Source organism: Gymnoscopelus braueri (genome assembly GCF_963280865.1).
Source record: "Gymnoscopelus braueri genome assembly, chromosome: 6".
Taxonomy (NCBI): domain Eukaryota; kingdom Metazoa; phylum Chordata; class Actinopteri; order Myctophiformes; family Myctophidae; genus Gymnoscopelus; species Gymnoscopelus braueri.
In genome coordinates, this window is record NC_137607.1 from 33830984 (window position 1) to 33850635 (window position 19652).

The 19652-nt window shown below is 41.2% G+C and overlaps 2 protein-coding genes across 2 annotated transcripts in view; one reads left to right on the top strand and one right to left on the bottom strand.

Moving 5' to 3' along the window:
* Window positions 1-19652, top strand: part of tprg1 (tumor protein p63 regulated 1) — a 701399-nt gene that overhangs the window by 135016 nt on the left and 546731 nt on the right. The gene's annotated exons all lie outside the window — the stretch shown is intronic.
* Window positions 1195-9920, bottom strand: dpt (dermatopontin). The gene is made up of 4 exons (XM_080430848.1): window positions 9528-9920; window positions 3944-4069; window positions 2944-3051; window positions 1195-2659 (listed from the first exon to the last, which is right to left on the bottom strand). Exons 1-4 carry the CDS (start codon window positions 9821-9823, stop codon window positions 2593-2595), a joined length of 597 nt encoding a protein of 198 aa, XP_080286974.1. The 5' UTR covers window positions 9824-9920; the 3' UTR covers window positions 1195-2592.

Genomic DNA, 19652 nt, shown 5'->3' on the forward strand with positions numbered 1-19652 from the left:
AGTCACAGTCATTCTCCAAGAAGAAAAGGAGAGGGTGGTAAAGATATGGTTGAGTTCATCCTTTACGAACCATCTCTTTTTTAGATTTATTCTTTGTGTTTCTACGCTTTAGTTCAGATAGGGCATCGTAGAGAGACAGGAAACTAAGGGCAGAGACAGAGGACAGACATACAAGACAAGATGGGGGTCTGATTCGAACCCAGGTCAATGCGATCTGTGCCCTAGCCTGATTTATAGGTAATAGTTGCATGCAGGTGTCGTGCACCGAAATTTGCCGATCTACAAGTTCACAACAGGTTGCAGCACGATGCGTTGTGAGCTTGTAGATCTGCTATTTTGGGTGAATGACACGATGTGCTTCCAAGTATGAATCAGGCATAACTGGCTGAACCACCAGAAACCCTTCAAACCCTGCAGCTTGGATGATTTCAGTTCTCAGAGAATATTCCGTCTGACCATTTCCCACACAGCATTTGGCTAGATAGTTATTTCCATAATGAAAGGCAATGTGTTATTGTGTCTCACGCTTAACAAAAGAAAGTGGGATGTGGACGAGACACCTTGGCTATGTGACATTATGCGTCATCTTCAGATCTCAGCAGCATGCACTGTATGACCTTTCTGTTTTCAAACTCTGAACCTATGCAGGGTTGGATTTGATGTGGGAAATGGCAGGGGTGGGGGACAATCCATGCCTCTGCTTTTGATATCTCTGGTCCTAGTACCTCTGGTCATTCATTTTATCACTGGTGGGGATGTGTTTTATCTCTGCTTCTAGTCAGACTGAATTAAATACATGCATTTCCTTTTGGGAAATGTAGACTGTTATATGGTTGCTATTTAATGCTGATAATATCAAAATTAAACGCTGTTAGTAAAAACATTATGTTAACCACATCAACCCTGGTGCCCCTGTTTTGGGCAAGCTTTCAAAATGTGTCAAAACGTTTCAAAAGAACAATCTAATTGGTCAAAGATCAAAGGTCACAGTGCAAGGTCAAAGTCTAGCCCAATGCATATACACAGCATGTGGCACAGGTGTAGCATCTCTCTGTCTGGTCTGTTCTTTTAATAATCCGATTTAGTTGAATTACAAGGTTGGCCCCTATAAGTGGACTTCCTCTGAGTATGAGTCCTTCAACTCAAACTGTACCGACTGCAGTAGACTAACTACAGATTTAAAAGACAAGCAAACGCAGTGAACATTTTTAATCCCAGTTTTATACAACAGCGTGACACACACTGCACATTTCAGTACAGTAAGTGGAGGCAAGTGAAAAAACTAAAGGATGCATTTGAAAGCAAATGGAATGCAGATATAATTTGCATCCTATTTGGAGTCAACTCACCTTCTGAGGACATAATGGTAAAGGCCAGGAATGATTGTGTTTTAAATGCATCACCTTCCACAGTGGCAAAACCTAGACAAATCCAGGTGTGTCCTGGGATTTTGTGACAACCACACATTGTTATTACAATATATAAAACTATAATTTTTTCAAGGTATGAAATAGGTCTTAAGTGGTTAAATGTTAGTATTAGTAAATGAAAATAAGTGTTTACAGAGTGATAAAACGGTGTGCCTTGAGATTTGGATTTGCTCTTTGGTGTGCCTTTGGCACAAAAAGTTTGAGAAACACTGCTCTACACACGATTATGCCGAGAAGATATCAGTCACTGGATCTTATACTAGAGGTCTTGCAAGCCAGGGGCAATGTTTTCCACCAACATGAACAACACAGATAACAGAATGTCTAGTAAAATACTGCTGACCCATGCTTCCAAATGAGATCCAGCTCAGTCAGGACACTGTTGTCTAGATAAAACAATTTATTGTGATGATATTATGCTTTGTATTTGACTTTGTGGATCTGGTCCTGAGATACTCCAGGACATTCTTTGCAAGCATGACAAACCCCCAAAGCCTAAAGATACACAGTTACTACATAACATGATAGTAGACATATGAACCCCTCAAGGGCAGAACCTAAAGATACTCAGCTATTAAAAGAACATGATACTATACATATGAGCCCGCATTGAATGACATGCTGAAATTGTGAAAACTTAAATGCAACTACAGGAGGAGGTTGGAGGGAGTTTGATCACAGATGAGGTGGTAGTAGTGGTAGTGAGAGATATGCTGAGCAAGTTGGTCTGCGACTACGTAGTTGAACCATTACGTTCGTGGGCGTATGTGATTGGAGGGTGAATGAGCGTGGGACCAGTTTGACTTCCGTGGCTGCCTGAACTACAGCGATGCTCCATATACATACTCATTCAGATAAATGCAGTCAAGCCGACCAAGTGGCTTGTGGAATATCCAATGCCCTACTTTATTTTGCATGCTAAACAAGTAACATTCATTCAATAATAATTGTGTAGGTCAATGTTAACATTTATAAAAGTCAAATAAAATCAAAACGTTAACCTTTGTCTGAATCCAGATCCAGAAGATCTCATGTTATATCAGATATAAGTAATACTTTGAGTACAGATGTGATTATATTACAGTATACATACATGGTATTTTTGTAATGTAATATTAATATTAATGTAATGGCTTAAAATACTGCTCACATTTTTTGAAATCTACAAGTTCTCAAATTCACACTCAAATTCTGTCATCCGGCACAAGATGTACTTCCACTGACGATCCCTGAAACCAAGCAAAACAGAAACTCTTGTCATTTCAGCATTCATGAATTACTGGCTTATTCACCTTTTCTTTGATTCCCAGCTCTAGTTTCACTATAACCACTGGTCCCAGAGACCTCTGTGCTGAAGTATATTTTCCTCCACTTTAGCCATGAGAACAGGACATGTACAGGATTTCAACAATTTCAGGGTAGTTTTAATGCCCCCAAGACCTATGTTTTTGCCCCACCACACTTTTGTAAGGAGTTATTGGGAATGTAAGTGCAATATTAGTCATCAGCAAACCTGAGTACACCGCTGAAAGTGGTCTGGGCACCCCTGATGAAGTAGCCGTAACTGGGGATAACCATCTCAGCCTCTTCCCTGAGGTGTGCAGGGTGGTCAGTGGTCTTCCTGTATGGATGACATAGATTAGAATCAGAATCAACTTTATTGTTACATCACAGATTTACAGGTATAAAGAAGTGGGTGAAATACTTATTTTGTGTGAGTTCCATCATTTGTTGTTTTTGTTGTGAAAAGAGAGGAAGATAGAGATAGAGTAAGAGAAAAACACTGGATAGAAACAGGCCAAATAATCAAACAAATATGTAGATACAGTAGACAACCTTAGGCACTGGTGCCAACATTGGCACAGGGGAGGGTGATCACTGGCACACTGGCATAAGTGTGAGAGAGATTATTTCATTAAAATAAATATATAATAATATATTAAATTAAGTCCCCTCACATCTGTATGCAAATTAAATACTCCACATCATTCTACAATCACTGAACTCTGACTAGGGAGGGGGTCTGGGAGATACGTGGGGTTATTGTTCTAATGATCATTACAATGTCCTGAGTGAAAGGAAATATTTCAAAAGAAGAAACATTTTTGTTATGTATATGGTCTATCACAATCTGTTGGAAATATTTCATTTTGATGTGGTGTCATAATTAAACTTAATGTTGATATGGCACACTGACTATTAAGAAAATAAAAACATGGCACTTCGTGTCAAAACGGTTGCCAACCCCAATTAGCATTATGTGGTGGTAGGTTTAAAACAATAGCATCTTATGCAGATGTGTATATAAACACGCCGTCATGAGGCGAAATTAAAAGTAGCAGCAGGTGCCGTGTTCATAAGGTGCAGTTCACTAGAACAGTGTAACAGGTATGGGACAATTGGGACTAAGGGACATAGGTCTTCATGATTAACAGTGAGTAATGGTGAGTTTTAGGTTCAGGAGCAGCACCATAAACCCCTGAGTCATCACCATCGACCCTGTTGGAACATACCAGCAGGAGTAGGGACACCGGCGGCCATAATGGCAGCACCAGAACTGCCATTCCCGGTCAAGAACCGCTTCAAAGTACTTGCTTTGTACGCCTGCGACCAAGCCATTCCTGGTGCATGTTGAAGTCCTGCAAAGAGGCATAATGTTAGTGAATGAACATTTTTATATATATATACAGTATATATATATTATCAATTATTTGATCACTCATTCTGTAAATGAATGTTTCAGAGAGCTTTTATTTTTTTAAGAGGTAGGTAACAAGGCACAGTGAGTAAACTGTTCAAGAAGATAACAAAACGAGAGCACAATGGAGCAGGTGGGTTTCTCAGGGGTGTCTCCTCCTTGGCAGAGATTGGATGTAAATACTGGTTTGTTGACAGTGCCAATTGTTTATGACCCTTACAATTAGATGTCATCACAACAGCACTCTGAATACCAAGCCCAGAGCAACCAGAGTGCCGTGAGCTGCAGGCTTTTGTCATGGCAACACAAGCACAGCCCACAGCCATGCAGCCAATAAGGATAGGTTAGGCCTTTCCCAACAGATCAGGGTGTAACTCAAACAGACAGCTACGGTAACAGGAGGGAAGTGTGGCGTGACTAGAGACCCTACAGAGTGTCCGCTTTTTGATTCACTGTCTTGGATGCTGTGGATTGCGCTCATGCTTAACGAGCACACAAACAAATCTGAAACAAAGGTGCAGGGATACTGTTGCAGGGTGTGGGGTTGGGTCAGATTACTTCTAGTCATTTACTGAATGCAAATTACATGAATACAAATCTTTGTTATTAGGAACCTCTTGGATTATACTTTTAAAAAAGTAATCACTTTTGGATTACTGCTAAATTGGATTACTGCTAAATCAAACACTGAAAATATCGCACCTTGTACAATTGTTTTGTATAAGGTGCAATCTTTTCAGTGGCTGATGCAGTCACACAATTTGAGATAACAAATACATTATTTTCTCTTTAGCTTAACCTTGGAATGTCATAATATGCAATAATCATTATGCAAAAATAGAAGAACGTTCGGCAAAAAGAGAAATTTATATACCGTAGGGTTTAAGTGGTTAAACATCATAAAACACATTTAGCATATTCAGCATTTACAGTTGGTCAAATAAAAATGATCCAAACAAAAACAGTACTATAGCACAAACTACAGGTGTAGGCTACTGTGTGTATACTACAACATGTGGGATGCAGTTTCTTTTGTGTAGGTTGTTGTTGCTGCTGTTCACTAGGAGCATTTTGTTATTGCAACGCCAGAGGAGAAAGTCCAACACCTTCCCCAGTGAACCCAGCCCACCCTTTGTCTTTGTCTTTACCCCAGCCCACCCTTTGTCTTTTGCCTCAACCAAGGTGAAGAGAGGCTTCAATGTGAAGTGAGTGAAACTCACGCACACTTAAACACCACAAAAAAAGTAATGCAGTGCAGATTCTGTATTATACAAACATTCATACTACATAATGGTTAAAACTCTTTATTTGAGATTTACTGTACTTACATGCAGTTCTGATGTGAAGAAACTTAAAGGAAAGAGTAAGTATGCTTGCTAAGTAAGTATGTTTTATTGACTTAAATGCCCAATACTTAAATCACTTGACATTTTACAGTCAGTGATATTTAAAATAAATTGAACATAGGATGGACCACCCAAACATTGCTGTCCAGCTAAACATGGATGATACTAACCCTTGTGCACCTGGCAGATTATCTATTCAAAACACCATCAAATTCGAGTATCATAACTGACTGAAGTGATGTATATGAAGTTACAATACTTCATTTAGAGCGGGGCTCACAGAATGATGTAACCTCGTTAATTGGCTGCATGTAAAATGTCAGGCTGTTTATCTAGTTCTCCCTCTAGAGGATAAACACATCCATTGTTGAGTCTACTCCTGTGACATCACATGCCACGCCCCTATTTGCCAACTAGTGCTGGCCTAGCCTGCTGCCACTCCCCCAGTGGCTCTCTGCCTCTCCACGCATGCATGTGTGTGCGACTGTGCGTGTATGTGTATGTGTATGTGTATGTGTATGTGTATGTGTGTGTGTGTGTGTGTGTGTGTGTGTGTGTGTGTGTGTGTGTGTGTGTGTGTGTGTGTGTGTGTGTGTGTGTGCACATGCGTGCGCCTGTGTGCATGTATACATAGTATGTGTGTGAGTGATTGGGATGTATATACACATACATTGTGTATATGCACACAGGCGCACACATGGGCCTGTGTGCATGTGTGCATGTATACACAGTATGTGTGTGAGTGATTGGGAGAGTGGAGTCAGATTAGAGCCCCACCAGTTGATATCATTTCCATAATCAAGACCTCTACAAATACTCTGTCACTTCCACAATGACAGTTCATAGCCTTTGCTCATACCATCTACACTGACTCCGGTTTCTGTCTCCAGTCTTTTGTCTTGCCAGCCCTGCTTCGCTGCCATGGACCAGCACTCGACTTGGCAGACTTGACCTGCTCATCCTGCCCCATGTTTGCCCCAGCCTCAGTTCCTGGCACAGAGCTACCATCCTAAGATTCAACTGGCCTACACCCCATCTTCTCCTCCATTTGACAATAAATACTTTATTTTACCTTACCATTGGGAGGACGTAGCACCTCCAACCTACACCTCTCATTGAACATTACCCACTGACATGTGCTGCTCCAGTACGTGCTGTGGCAAAAATCTCCCTCCCCACCCAGCTTCCCTCCAACGAACATGGCCAATTGTAGTTATGTAGAAGCTCGGTAAGCCAGATGCACTGTGGTGGATTTTAACCGCTAGACTCCGCGGTGGTGGGAAGGTACTTTACCCTTGCGCCACCTAACCACCCTATTTTACCTTAAAACTCTCTCTGTCTCTGTCTGCACTTGTGTTAACCTGCTTCGCACAACTCTGGGGAAATCTCTCTTTGACTTGCACTGAAAGCTAGGCCTCATCACTACCACAACCGGGTTGTTACACAATTGAGAAATATTATAACAGACTGATCCAAAACAATATTTGTGAATTGCATTTAGGGGATTAGGAAATTGCTCAAACATGTGGTTCATAAAATACGTGGCGGAATCTCTGAAGATATATTATTGACAAAGCCAATTGGATGCAGTTTGCTGAAATTCGCTGGAGGAAGATGTTGTAATGAGAACGCATGTGTTGGTTTTGGAGCAGTGATACCAATGATCCATATTACAGATGGATTTGCTTGTCAAAGTTGCTTTGACAATACCTGAAAAATGATATTCCCGAGGGGTCAGACAATGTATCGCTGTTTCAGAGCGGGGAATCACAATAAGAATGAAGGATAAACTGAGAAGAACATAACAGTGGGTTTATTGTGGCACTGTAATGAAGTAATACAGCTTAGATTGTTTCATGCTGCTATGACTCGCTGGGAACGTATTAATCTTTTAATTAGTCTACTCTCTGTGATAAACATGCATTGTTTGTGAACAACTATTGGTTTTGTTCTCACGTCTGAGAAATTATTTAGATCCTGGTAAGAAGAGAAACCACTTTGTCTTGGTTTGTGGATTTTTCAGTGTCATGCATTCATCTGCAAAGCGATGTTAGATTTTCAAGAAAACAAAACAGAAAAATAATTTAATGACATTGTGTTGGAGTAGAATATTACATAAATGTAATGTGCACGTCATCGTATAAAAATTAACCGTGACATGTTTCCTCTTCTTCTGGGTAAAAAAACGGAAAGGATAATAAACAAGTCATCCAGTTTGTTTTACAACTATCAGCCTTCCAAAATCCCAGTTTCCTTTGGTTGCAGCTGTCTTCTTTTATGTTCCAATTTAAGTTTGTGCAGAGATGTCCCTTTGTGTGTGTGCCAAAACAACATGGGTGGCTTTGTTGACCATTTTAACCCTATTTTATCCTTCGGCTAACTGTGAGCTTGTAGATCTTCCATTTTCTTGAACTAGAAAAAGTGCTCCTCGGAGCACAGGTCTCTGACAGGTCAGGTAGGTTATTGTGGGCCAGTAATCTTGATCACATGAATATAGAGATAATGTGTACCAATTTGCGTGATGTTTGAACAAAATCTGTAGGAGTAATATAAAAAATTGCCTCCTGGTGGCGCTATAAAAGGCTGTTGTGAAAAATGCAGTGCAGAGGTTTTTCCTTGGCCATCGGTCCAGTTAGGTAAAAACACAAATCGTCCAGTTATAGCGCCACCATGAGGCTGATTTGAAAAATTTAGGGTGGCATTTCTTCCTTGGCCTAGCCCTAGTGGGAATGTGAGTGTAAAGTTTCACGGCAATAGCACGCTGCGTTCATGATTTGAAGCAATTTGTTCAAAACAGAGCACTCCTGCAAACTTTGGAAGCAGGATGGAATATGATAAATCTGAAAGATCCGTCTTGATCACATGACTATAGGGATACTGTGTACCGATTTGCATGATGTTTGGACAAAATCTGTAGGAGTATTATTTAAAAAAATGTTTTGCAAAAGTGGGCCTCCTGGTGGCGCTATAACAGGCTGATCTGAAAAACTTTGGGCAGAGGTGCTGCTCTGGCATCCATAAAGTTTGTGTGCACAGTTTCATGTTGATCGGGCCAACGGTGCTGGAGATTAGCTGTTCACAGACGGACTGACACACGGACACACACAGACTAACGGACGGACGGACGGACAGACGGACGGACGGACAGGGTGCAAAACATAGTCTCAGCCATTCCTTTGAACTGGCGGAGACAATAACTGGGTAAAGAAAGTTGGTACCTGCATTGCCGGTACAGACTAGTACATGTCCAAACTGTCCCTCACAGTTAGCAGGGACAAAAGATGTAAATTAACTGATCGCGGGTCATTCTTTGATTAATTAAAGGTGTATTTCTTTGCACTAATTAGTGGAACCATGCAAACATAATCAGACTTTGTGATGTTCTTAGGAACAAGAACCCACCTACGAATGGCTCAATAATGCTCCTCTGACATGTATTTTCAATTCGTCAGGAAGTTACTGTTCTGGGATACCAATTTGGACACGGCAAGCATTTTTTTCATGCATATTTTAATACATCATCTGACACAAATAGTAAGTACGTAAATCTCCACAGAAAGGGGAGAGAATTTAAGTTGGAAAAAATACTGTCAATATTTTCACAGCAACAGCTTGAATGTACAACCAAATTAGATTGACACGTTTCCACAAATGTCATTTTTGCTTTTTGTGTCTGTTTCATGTCATTAAGCAATGACATGAAACAGAGATGATAATTATAGTCAGTGGTAAAAAATCCTTGACAACCGGATCAAAGTCTGGTCTAGTAAGGTTCCAAATTGATGGAGAGTTCTTTTTCAAGCCCCACTAAGCAGCAGATAGCCTTCTGTCACCGTAACAAAACAAACACAATTTGGACAGCTGACTGAAATGCACCATCTGTTTAAATTAGCATCCAAGCCATTCATTGCTGTGGTCACTGATTGCCCCAAATGTCATATTTGCTGGGAATTTTAGCTATACTCTGCTGATGTTGTTTATGATATGCAGATGGTCAGACAATAATTAAATAATTTAGATTAGAAGAAAGTCTGGGCATCCTAGGGGACCTACCACTCCAAGCCGGCACGGCTGATGTCGTCCCACCAGCAGTCGGTTGGCTCCCCCAGGCCTTCTGGGGTGCGTTGGCACTCAAAGGTCCACAGGCGGTCCGAGCCTTCTGCCTCACTAAAGTAGCTCCTTATGGCCACCAGGACCTCTCCGTGAGGACACTGGAAGTTGAAGCCCTGGCGATACTGGTTGATCCAACCCATGTCGTGCATGTCGTGCATGTTCTCCATGTCGTTATGCTGTGCTGCCACTGTGACCAGCAAGGGCAGAGCCCAAAACAAAAAGAGAGCAGAAGCCATCCTTGAGAGAGGTCTGTGCTGATAGAGCCGGTGTCCGTCTGTTCTGCTCTGCTCTGCTCCGCTCTGCACAGCTGCCTCACTGTAAAGGACTCACAGCCTTTTGTTGTCCAGATGTTTTGTATCCAGAAGTGATGTGTGATTTATGGCTCATAGGAGAAAACCAAATCGCTTGACATTTTAAGGTGGACTGTGGAGACAGTGTCCTCACATGGCTCCATTACAGACAAGGGGTGTACCTTAAAAGACTACTTAGTCAATGAACGCCTTTCAAACACACAGGGAACTGTTATATGTGATTCAAATATTTGTGTTCCACACTTAATGTGGCCCTGGTGTAATGGTTTGTGTCATCTTTGTTCTCATAGCACTCTAATTCCATGGCCACTTGCCATGATGTCTTATAAATAAGTCAACCTTTCACTTTATGTGAGTCACTCTGGAGAAGATCGAGCAACTGCTAAATGACAAAATTATAAATTGTATACAGAAAATGTTTGTACTGGATTTTTTTTTTTTGTAACTGTATCTGCTATTTTTATTGTTTTGAATATTGTTTTCTTTCTGCAGTACAAGAAAGAGGCAGGTGGGAGTGAAGCACATGCGTTTATGGCATGTGTTTTCTTTATTTACCCACCAGGCAAACGTCTCATTAATCAATTCATGTGTAAGTTTTGGGTTGGGTACACATACACTCCTCAGAAATCCAGAGAGTTAATGTAACTCAGAGAGTGTAAAAAGAAGGACCCATAACTCTCAGAGTTAATTTAACACTCCAAGTTTTACCATGTAGGTCCAACTTTAGATGATAGGCTATATTTTACCCTAACTTTTTAGTGTTTTGGTGGCTGAACAAAAATATAGGTTAAGGATAGGAAAACCATAAACATAATTCGATAAAGTGTGATATTATGAAAGCATCAAAGCTACTGTGGTAGGCCAATAATTTGGTGTTTCTTCCACAAGATCACAAGGTTTTAATTCAGATTGTAACCTGTGCTATGTCGATCCAACCCTCTCCCCCTTACGGCTGTGCTACATTATCTAGATTAGAAAACAAAATGTGTCATAACCACTTAAGCCCTACGCATGCTTCGTTAATCAGGGTTCCTTGTTGGTCTCCTAGCTTTTCACTCTACACCAAATCTCTTAAAAATAGCTGATCTACAAGCTCTAGAACTTCACATTTTGCCAAATCTTATGCATATTCAGAATACAGACCAGGGTTCATAAAAATTATTTAAAAAACATTATTTTTCTATCAATCTGATGCAACCTGCCTGCCTGGATATGAGGGCACCTATGAATGATTGCTAGGTGGTAATTTGTTTTTCATATACCCATAGCCTTATTTATTCACAAAGACAACAAGAAAATAGTATATGATGAACACATTAAGTTAATATTCTACTATAAGTTCATTCCCTTTAACATGTGGGTGTGTTGCTGTGTGCCTCACCTTTGTTGGTATACGCAGCCATTCTGTGAATCAAAGGTTGCTGTTTTGGTTCCTTTGTGCCCAGAGGAACTCTAGTGTCTTCTCAGCCGTGAATTCTCCCAAACCATCCTCAGCAGCTGTGTTTGGCGGCCAATTGATCCATGATTTGATGTGGTGACATGGTGAGTTCCTTAAACAGAGAGGTTGCATGGTGCCAGTTCAATGTGGGCAATTTAGCTACAGTGATGGATCAGCTCCCTGCCATTTAACCCCTATGGAAGAAATCGCTTCAGCTTGCACTAATTGGTCAGCAGCCGTATAAACCCCAGGGATGATATGGCACCTAACCAGTTAGCTAATCACCTTCTCAGTCCTTTTATCACTCCCACTAAACCAGGGTAAATAAATTGGTATATATGGTAATACATACTATATATTTACATCTACCTATGTTATGTCCTGTGTATATCTAGTCCAGAGCAAGCTGAGACTCCAATCAGCCCTGGCTGACAGTATTAAGTATTCAAGTGTACAAGCAGGAATTAGATGCATAAATCACACATATTATTCTTAAAGGGGGTGTTAGTGATATATTTTATGTAGTTGTTAAAATAAGTGTTAAATAGCACTATATTCCGATTGCAATCATTGCTATAGTTTATTTAGTAACAGGGGTCTCCCCATCTCTCCAATTAGCAATTTGGGTATACATTTTATCCAATCAGGAGACAGAATTCATACAGGATAAACAAGTGAAATTGGAAGTGATGAAACAAAAGAATGAGCAGACAAATTTGAAACTGGAACACTATAAAACTGAAGCTGATAAATGATCTTTGTGGAATTGGATCAAACTGGTGTCCCACCTGAAAATGTCTTTTCTATTTACTAAAGAGCTAGAAAGATAGCAAGACCCCTGTTACTGAACAACCACCAATCCAATCCAACTGATGTCTCAAGACTCATGACTGTAAAGCTCCAGGAACTCTTCTGAGACAATGTCCTACTCATCAAGATGCTTGCTACCATAAGCTTCAATGCAATTCTCTGGGCACAGGTGGGTCTCCAGGTGGAGGCAGCAGGCTTGTTTAATGCCCATGACGTCAAACTGATCCGCAGTTGCCAAGAGCTCTTCCACGTTCTCTGGTGTTACTGGCACTGAGCTTGTGTAAGCGTATTGATGAGGAGCTGGAGATACTCCTGGGAGGCTGTAAACATGCTCCAGCCACCACGTGAAGAGAACGCTAGAATGAAGAGTCTAAAAACGTTTGTTATGATAAATTTAAGGTAAAATACTGCTGTAACATACAGCAAAGGGCCATGTATGCACTTTTGGGAGGGCAGGTGCCCTATCACACGCACACGCACACACACACACACACACACACACACACACACACACACACACACACACACACACACACACACACACACACACACATAATTAGGATGTGGACGATAGAGACTATGGATAAACCCTAAGAATTCTGATAGATTAACCTGCAAAAAGCCTATCAACACAACCTAGCATTCAAGTACTGTACACGCTTTTGGGTGTGATATGCATGACATGACATGACATAGACACTTACTATGTCTTAAAAACCAAACTTAACAACCACCTTTCAGAAAAGCTGAAGAAACGCCTATTATTGACTGCTTCATTTGCATGGTGCAACATATTGAGAATGTGTTCTCGTGGGAGTGAGAGAATGTATTGACTCAAAAGGCACAGACCTTTGAGTTGAGCGCACATGTTTGTTGCTAATGTGTGTACGTGCACGTGCATGCGCGCGCGCACGCACGCACACACACACACACACACACACACATGCACACACGCACACGCGCACACGCACACACGCACACACACACACACACACACACACACACACCAAAGCTTACTTTTTTATCACCATTTTTTGTGTTTACAAGGTTCTCTAGAAGCAATAATACCAGTCAAATTTGTTAAATTCATGACCGTCCACTTTGATGTCCACTGTGATGTCATGATGACAGTGTTGTTTAAAACATCCATGGTGCTCATTTTCCTCTTGGAGTGATGTTTGAGTTGACATGTTTCCACTAGATCCACTTTACAATTTTGTTTTAAATTAATTCATATTTTATTTACTTAGTAGCCGGTCAGCACTATCTTCTTAGCAACACGTTTCATCAACTGGGGTGTCAGCGGCTCAAGGTAGGGTGGCCGCTTGGGAATCAGAAGGTTCCAGTTTGATCCACGGCTCCCCCTGAGTTTGTGTCGAATTGTGCTTGAGCAAGACACTGAACCCTGCTCGCCATGAGCAGATTAGAGCCCTGCATGGTTTCCTCCTCGGTCGATGTGTGAATGTGCGTGTGAATGGGTGAATGTAATGCACACTGTAAAGCACTTCGGATAAATGGCGCTATATACACCACCATTTACCATTTAACTGTCTTGACATCTCTGGAACAGTCCGCCCCTCCACATTAGATCTGCCTATTCCATTGAGGTTTTTAAGTCTTTACTTACTTAGGCCCATCGCTTCCAGGCCATCGACGACTCTTCTCCATCCAACACGGCTGGTTCCCTGTCTCTTGAGCCTCAGTGTTTCGCCTCAGTGTCCCGCCTCCAGGTGTTTTTAGGCCCTCTCTTCCGTTTCCCCTGGGGTTTCCAAGTCAGGGCCTGGCGTGTGGTACTGTTTGCCCGTTTCCTCAGGGTGTGACCAATCCACTTTTGTTTCAGGATCTGTTTCTCCACTGGCTCCTGTCTCTCTTTCAATCAGAGTTCCTAATTTTTTTGTTTCGTTTGGCTACCTGATCCTGAAAATGCGCTTCAGACAGCTGTTAATGAAAGTCTGGATCTTTTGCAATGTCCTTTTTGTCATCCTCCACATCTCTGAACCGTAGAGAAGGAGAGGGATTGAGCTCGGATGGATTTTTACTTAAGACTCACTTATTTTCCCTGGCTTTTAATCACATCTGAGCCCGTCTTATTTATTTAATTTTGTTTTGCATATGTTTTGTGCGGTAATGTGCATGTGTACTTATGCTTTGACAGTCTGCGTTGTTTTAAATGTGCTTTATAAATATATTTGATTTGACATGAGAATTCTGAACATTTACACATACCATTTGACTAAGGTTATACAATTTTTCATTGTAGACCTAAGAATTTTTACTCAAAACCTCAATGGAAAAAAACATCAGCGGAATTTAGAAAGTTCACACTTTTGGGTGTGATGTGCCCTTTTAGATGGATGTGTGAGATACACTTCACACCTCCATCTAAAAGTGCTGATTTGTGAGTGCTGGTCTCATTTGCTATTATCGTGTAACACAGGAGTGAGAATGCATTGGCCCAAAATGGGACATACAACGACACAAGCCATTAGACCTCTGAGTTGAGCATGCATGTTTCTTGCTAAAACCAAACATATCCGGACGGGAAAACAAAAAAACATAGCCTGGCCTTTGTATAGCAACTGTGGTTCAGAAAATGAGAGAAATTATGTAGGCATAAAAAGGCAATCGGACAGGTGAATCATGCAAACAATAAGAACCATATCATTCTCAAGTTACGGGCCTGCATGGGTCATGGTCAAAACTGAGTGGAACCAAACAGACAATTTGAAATCATTTCAGACTTACAGTTTGTTCACCTCACTGGTCCTAATCTTGTTTGCAGGTCTATATTTTATTAATAAACAAGAATTTACTTAGTAGATTACAGACCCCCGCCCAGCCCTAAAGGCCTCGTAATTTGTGTGGCCTGATGGTGCAGGCACTAGGTCACGGGGTCACCAAAATCAATACGTTACATACAGTACATTGTAAAATATTGGCCTTTTAGAGCTGGAGCTGGTCCCCGAGTGCTGCTCAGTGGCTGTCCACTGCTCCTAATATTTAGGATGGGTCAAATACAGAGGATGATCTTCCCCACAGGGATCTTATGGAAACTTCCTGTGACCCCGGAAAGGGTGAAGCTGCTGCAGCAGCCTTTAAACCAGTGATTCTCAAAACATTTTCATGTCAGGGACCGCCAAATGTATTTGGCTGATGTGGACCCCCATTTGGAAAGATTTTGTACCAGGGACTGCCATAAGAGAACAGTGGACAAATAGGGCTTAAACTACAATACGTCAGTGAAGGTAAATGCAAATTATGGCTGGGAATGTCATCCAAAGGAAACAAAGCAAAGTAAACATTATGACAAGAAGTAACATCCGTGCCAATTATTCCTGGCCTGGTGGTAGAATAAAGTTTGCACAGACTGTTAATTACATGGTAACACAGATTTACTGCATCGGAGCACTGCGAATACTGAGACTAGAGTTGTCTTTGAGAAGCACAGATAATCTTTTTACACATAATCATTGGACAACAGACATGCAGCGTTCCACTGCTGGTTCTGTCCTTGTGAAACAGTGTGTTCTTGTTCTTTGACAGGCAAAATGTGGCTGCATTTTATGCAATTACTGAAGAGGGCTTTGATGTGTCCCTCGTGTCAACAAATTTAATTGAGAAGATGCGTCACCAGAATGTTTAACCACTTTCAGTGACCCTATTTTGGGTCATTGAAAGTGATTTCAAAGATTTTAAAAAATTGCGAAAATAGTATCTACAAGCTGACAATGTTGTGAGCTTGTAGATATGCTATTTGCACTATTTGTCATATGACAAATACATACAAGATTTGTGTTTGTTTGTTTTGACCACAATTACACTGTTCCGTTACAATTTAGACAACAGAGGAGATGTTTTTTTGTTTGTTTGTTTGTTTTGACCACAGTTACACTGTTCTGTTTGTATTTAGACAACAGAAGAGAATTTGCCATACCATTGTTTTTCAAGACATTCTGAACAACCTGTTCCCTAGCCTGGTAAACCCTCCCTCCGGAAATCTCATTTCCATTTGGAAATAAGATTTCCAGAGGGAGGGTTTACCAGGCTACCTGTTCCCAGCCCTGGCATCTTTACCAGCTATGATCAGGAGCACCAAATCCCCACACAATATACCATTTGAGGGTGATGTCATTGTCACTCTAACAACAACCACTGCAGTAACATCACCACATCCTAACAAAGGATGGACCAACTATAGTAGTTTGGCTACTATAGTTCTACAACTGTGTGTTCTACAACTCCATAACCCTATGGTAACCCTATGGTATTCCATTTAGATATATCATTCATAGTAATGACACTACTCCAACCTCACTTAAGTGTTTATATATGTGTAGAACTATCACACTATCTAACACTTACAGTATTTTGTACTACTGCTATCAATTCTATGCCAGAGATGGTACTTACGAATCCAGAGAATACACTCATCATTTCGGTTTGATTCTAAATGGTAATTGATCATGATAATAATTGTATTACATTTATCAGGATTATCATATATTACAGTAGGGCCTGCAATATTCATTATTTTCTTAGCGATTAATCGAGATGTGAGCTTTTTATATTTATAAAGATTATATTTCAATGAATCAACCAACCCTATAGAGATCTTCATATATGGGCATAAAAGGGTCACAGAGACAGACGGTTACAACGGGTACTCTGACGGGTATAATGGGTATTGCATAACAGGGTGGGGCCTGCATTCCCTATTTGCATCATTCCCGAGTAGGCCGGTGCCCGATGGGGACAGGTCTAGTCTTACAATAAATGCAGGATAGGCAGTTGTCCAGAACCGCCAGAAAAGGCTCTGGCCATGGCCCAAATGAGCAAATTGATTGCCATGGCAACCCCAGCGTAAGCTTGATTTGTCAAATTCCCCAAACCTGTCACTTGATTACTTAATCAGTCTACTTTCCACAGTCAGTTTGCACTCTTCAGACATTCTCCACAGACGTTTACCACTGCTCAAGGACTTTCCAGAACTGGAGATCCGGTTGTCTAGAACCGCAAATCCGACCACTATGCCCATAATGTGGTCATAAGCATACTGTAATGGGACCAACCGACTTCAAACTTGGGAGAGAGTGCAGTGTCGAGTCGTTCAGATAAGGCGGTTGTCCAGAACTGCCGATCCGACCGATATGCCCATATGGTCATACGCATATGGGACTGACTGACTTCAAACTTGGCTCACGCATCGGCGAGGCATGGAGATCCAGTTGTCTAGAACCACAGATCCAACCGGGCATATAATGATGATAATGATGACATCCGGGATCTCCATATATGGGCATAAAAGTGACACATGGGCAGACAGACAGACAGACAGACAGACAGATGAATTGAGTACAAAGGACCCCAATGGAAACAAGCCATAGGCTTTCTTGGGTTTAAGGTCCTCTTAGCAGACCTTGTATTGAACTGTACTTTACTGTGCTTTTTTTTGCAAACTGCTAATAAAATATTCAATAAATCAATCAGATCTCCATATATGGGCATAAAGGGGACACAGCTAGACAGACGGGTACAACGGGTATTCCAAACTTGCATTGTTCCCGACTCGGATTGTTCCCGAGTAGGCTGGTTCCCAACGACACTAGTCTAGTTTGATTAAATTATCGATTATTGTCTCCGCCAGGCCGAAAGGCATGGCGAGAGAGTATGTTTTCGCCCCTGTCCGTCCGTCCGTGTGTCCGTCCGTCCGTGTGTCCGTCCTGTCTGTGTGTTAGCAGCTAATCTCCGGCACCGTTGGCCCGGTCGCTCCGAAACTGTGCACACACACTCCCTGGATGCCAATTCAGAACCTCTGCCCCAATTTTTTCACATGGGCCTGTTATAGCGCCACCAGGAGGCCGATTTGTGCAAAACCCATTTTTTTACATTACTCCTACAGATTTTATCCAAACGTCATGCAAATCGGTACACAGTATCTCTATAGTCATGTGATCAACACGAATCTATCCGATTTCCCATATTCCATCCTCATTGCCTATGGTTGGCTTCCAAAGTTTGAGAACAAGTTTTGAACAAAAAGCCTCAAACTATGCAGGCTTGCGATTTCCGTGAATTTTCACACGCACATTCTCACTAGGCCGAGGAAGAAATGCCACCCTTTTCACATTGGCCTATTATAGCGCCACCAGGAGGCCAGAATAACGTACCTGACCTGGCAGAGACCTGTGCTCCGAGGAGCACTTTTTCTAGTTTTAAATAATGAATTAAATCAATTAGATCGATTAATTGTTACACCCCAATGTTACAGCCATCCTGCATCTGATATGTGTGCAGAGAATGTCTTGTGTGACATAATGTGATCCTTCCCTGGCCATTATGACAAATACTTTCCTTTGTTTGTATTTCATTAGAGAGGAAACTTGGAAAGGTGTCAATTTTTATCTCCCTGCACCTGTGGCTTTGATACCATTTGAGAGATCACCCTCAAAGGGTCTAAAAATAAATAACAGCACATGTTCAGTGATAGTGTGTGAGTCACAGAGTGAGGGCTTCCACAAAAGTCAAAATGGAGCATAAAGGGGGAGACTTTATTTATAGACACTGTTTTCTATTTAAATGGCTCCATTTAGAGCAAGTTGGAAGTGTGCAAAAGAAAATTAGGGCATGAAACACAATGTGTTCTTTGATTGGAACATGCAGAGTGCACTATGCCACTTCCCCTACTACATGATCTCAGCAGAGATAACATGAACCTGAAGGGCTTTTGAAATGTCCTTACCCAAATCAAACATCCAAGAAACTACTTGGAAATCCTTTATTAGGACAGTGGGTGGTCCACTTTGTCTTTATTGATGCAGTTAATTCAGAAACAGGGAGAGGGAAGGAGACATTCACATGACAAATGTTCAAATGGGTTATACACCCATTTCACATGGAATGGAGTTTAGTTGGGAATGGGACAGTTTATCCTGATCCAGGTGGTTACATGCAATGTTTTTATTCTGATTGGGCTATTATTCTGATTATTACAGGAATAAAAGGCTCCATAAACGCAATAAAGGGGGAGGCGCAGGAGGAAGGCACTGACAGTATTTATATAAGTTAACGGTTCATGTGTGTTAAACTACTTGCGCGATCATTTATTGTTGTTTGTTACAAGATATTGATATGATGTTTAAATGTATTATATTTATATTTACAGTTATTTATTTAAGAACCAAGAGGGTAAATCCAGAATTACAGAAGAGTTTCAGAGGAAGAGAAATGGATCATCTGATTAAATACATAATCTAAAAAAAAATTATTTTACATTACAGTACATTGAAAGCAAATTGTGGGGAAGATTTGCACTATGAAAAAAATGCCTCTTCCTAGGTAACCAGAGAGCTGTAGTACACATCTGCTTCTTATTTTGACCCATCCCCTGGTGTACAGTGTCTGGTTCTACAGTGAGACTTGTGGCAGTTCATCTGGGTGCACAGGGAGCTCTGCTTTAGTGAGGTAACATTCACTGGTGATACTTTCAGGTTTAAACCCAAAAGGAGA

What these genes read in the sequence shown, in the direction of transcription:
- dpt (XM_080430848.1), bottom strand. Translation starts at nt 9,823, where the DNA reads ATGGCTTCTGCTCTCTTTTTGTTTTGGGCTCTGCCCTTGCTGGTCACA. An exon ending in AGCCGTGCCGGCTTGGAGTG is followed by an intron (nt 4,070 to 9,527) that starts GTAGGTCCCCTA and finishes GCCTCTTTGCAG; the next exon opens with GACTTCAACATGCACCAGGA. An exon ending in ACTTTCAGCGGTGTACTCAG is followed by an intron (nt 2,660 to 2,943) that starts GTTTGCTGATGA and finishes GCTTGGTTTCAG; the next exon opens with GGATCGTCAGTGGAAGTACA.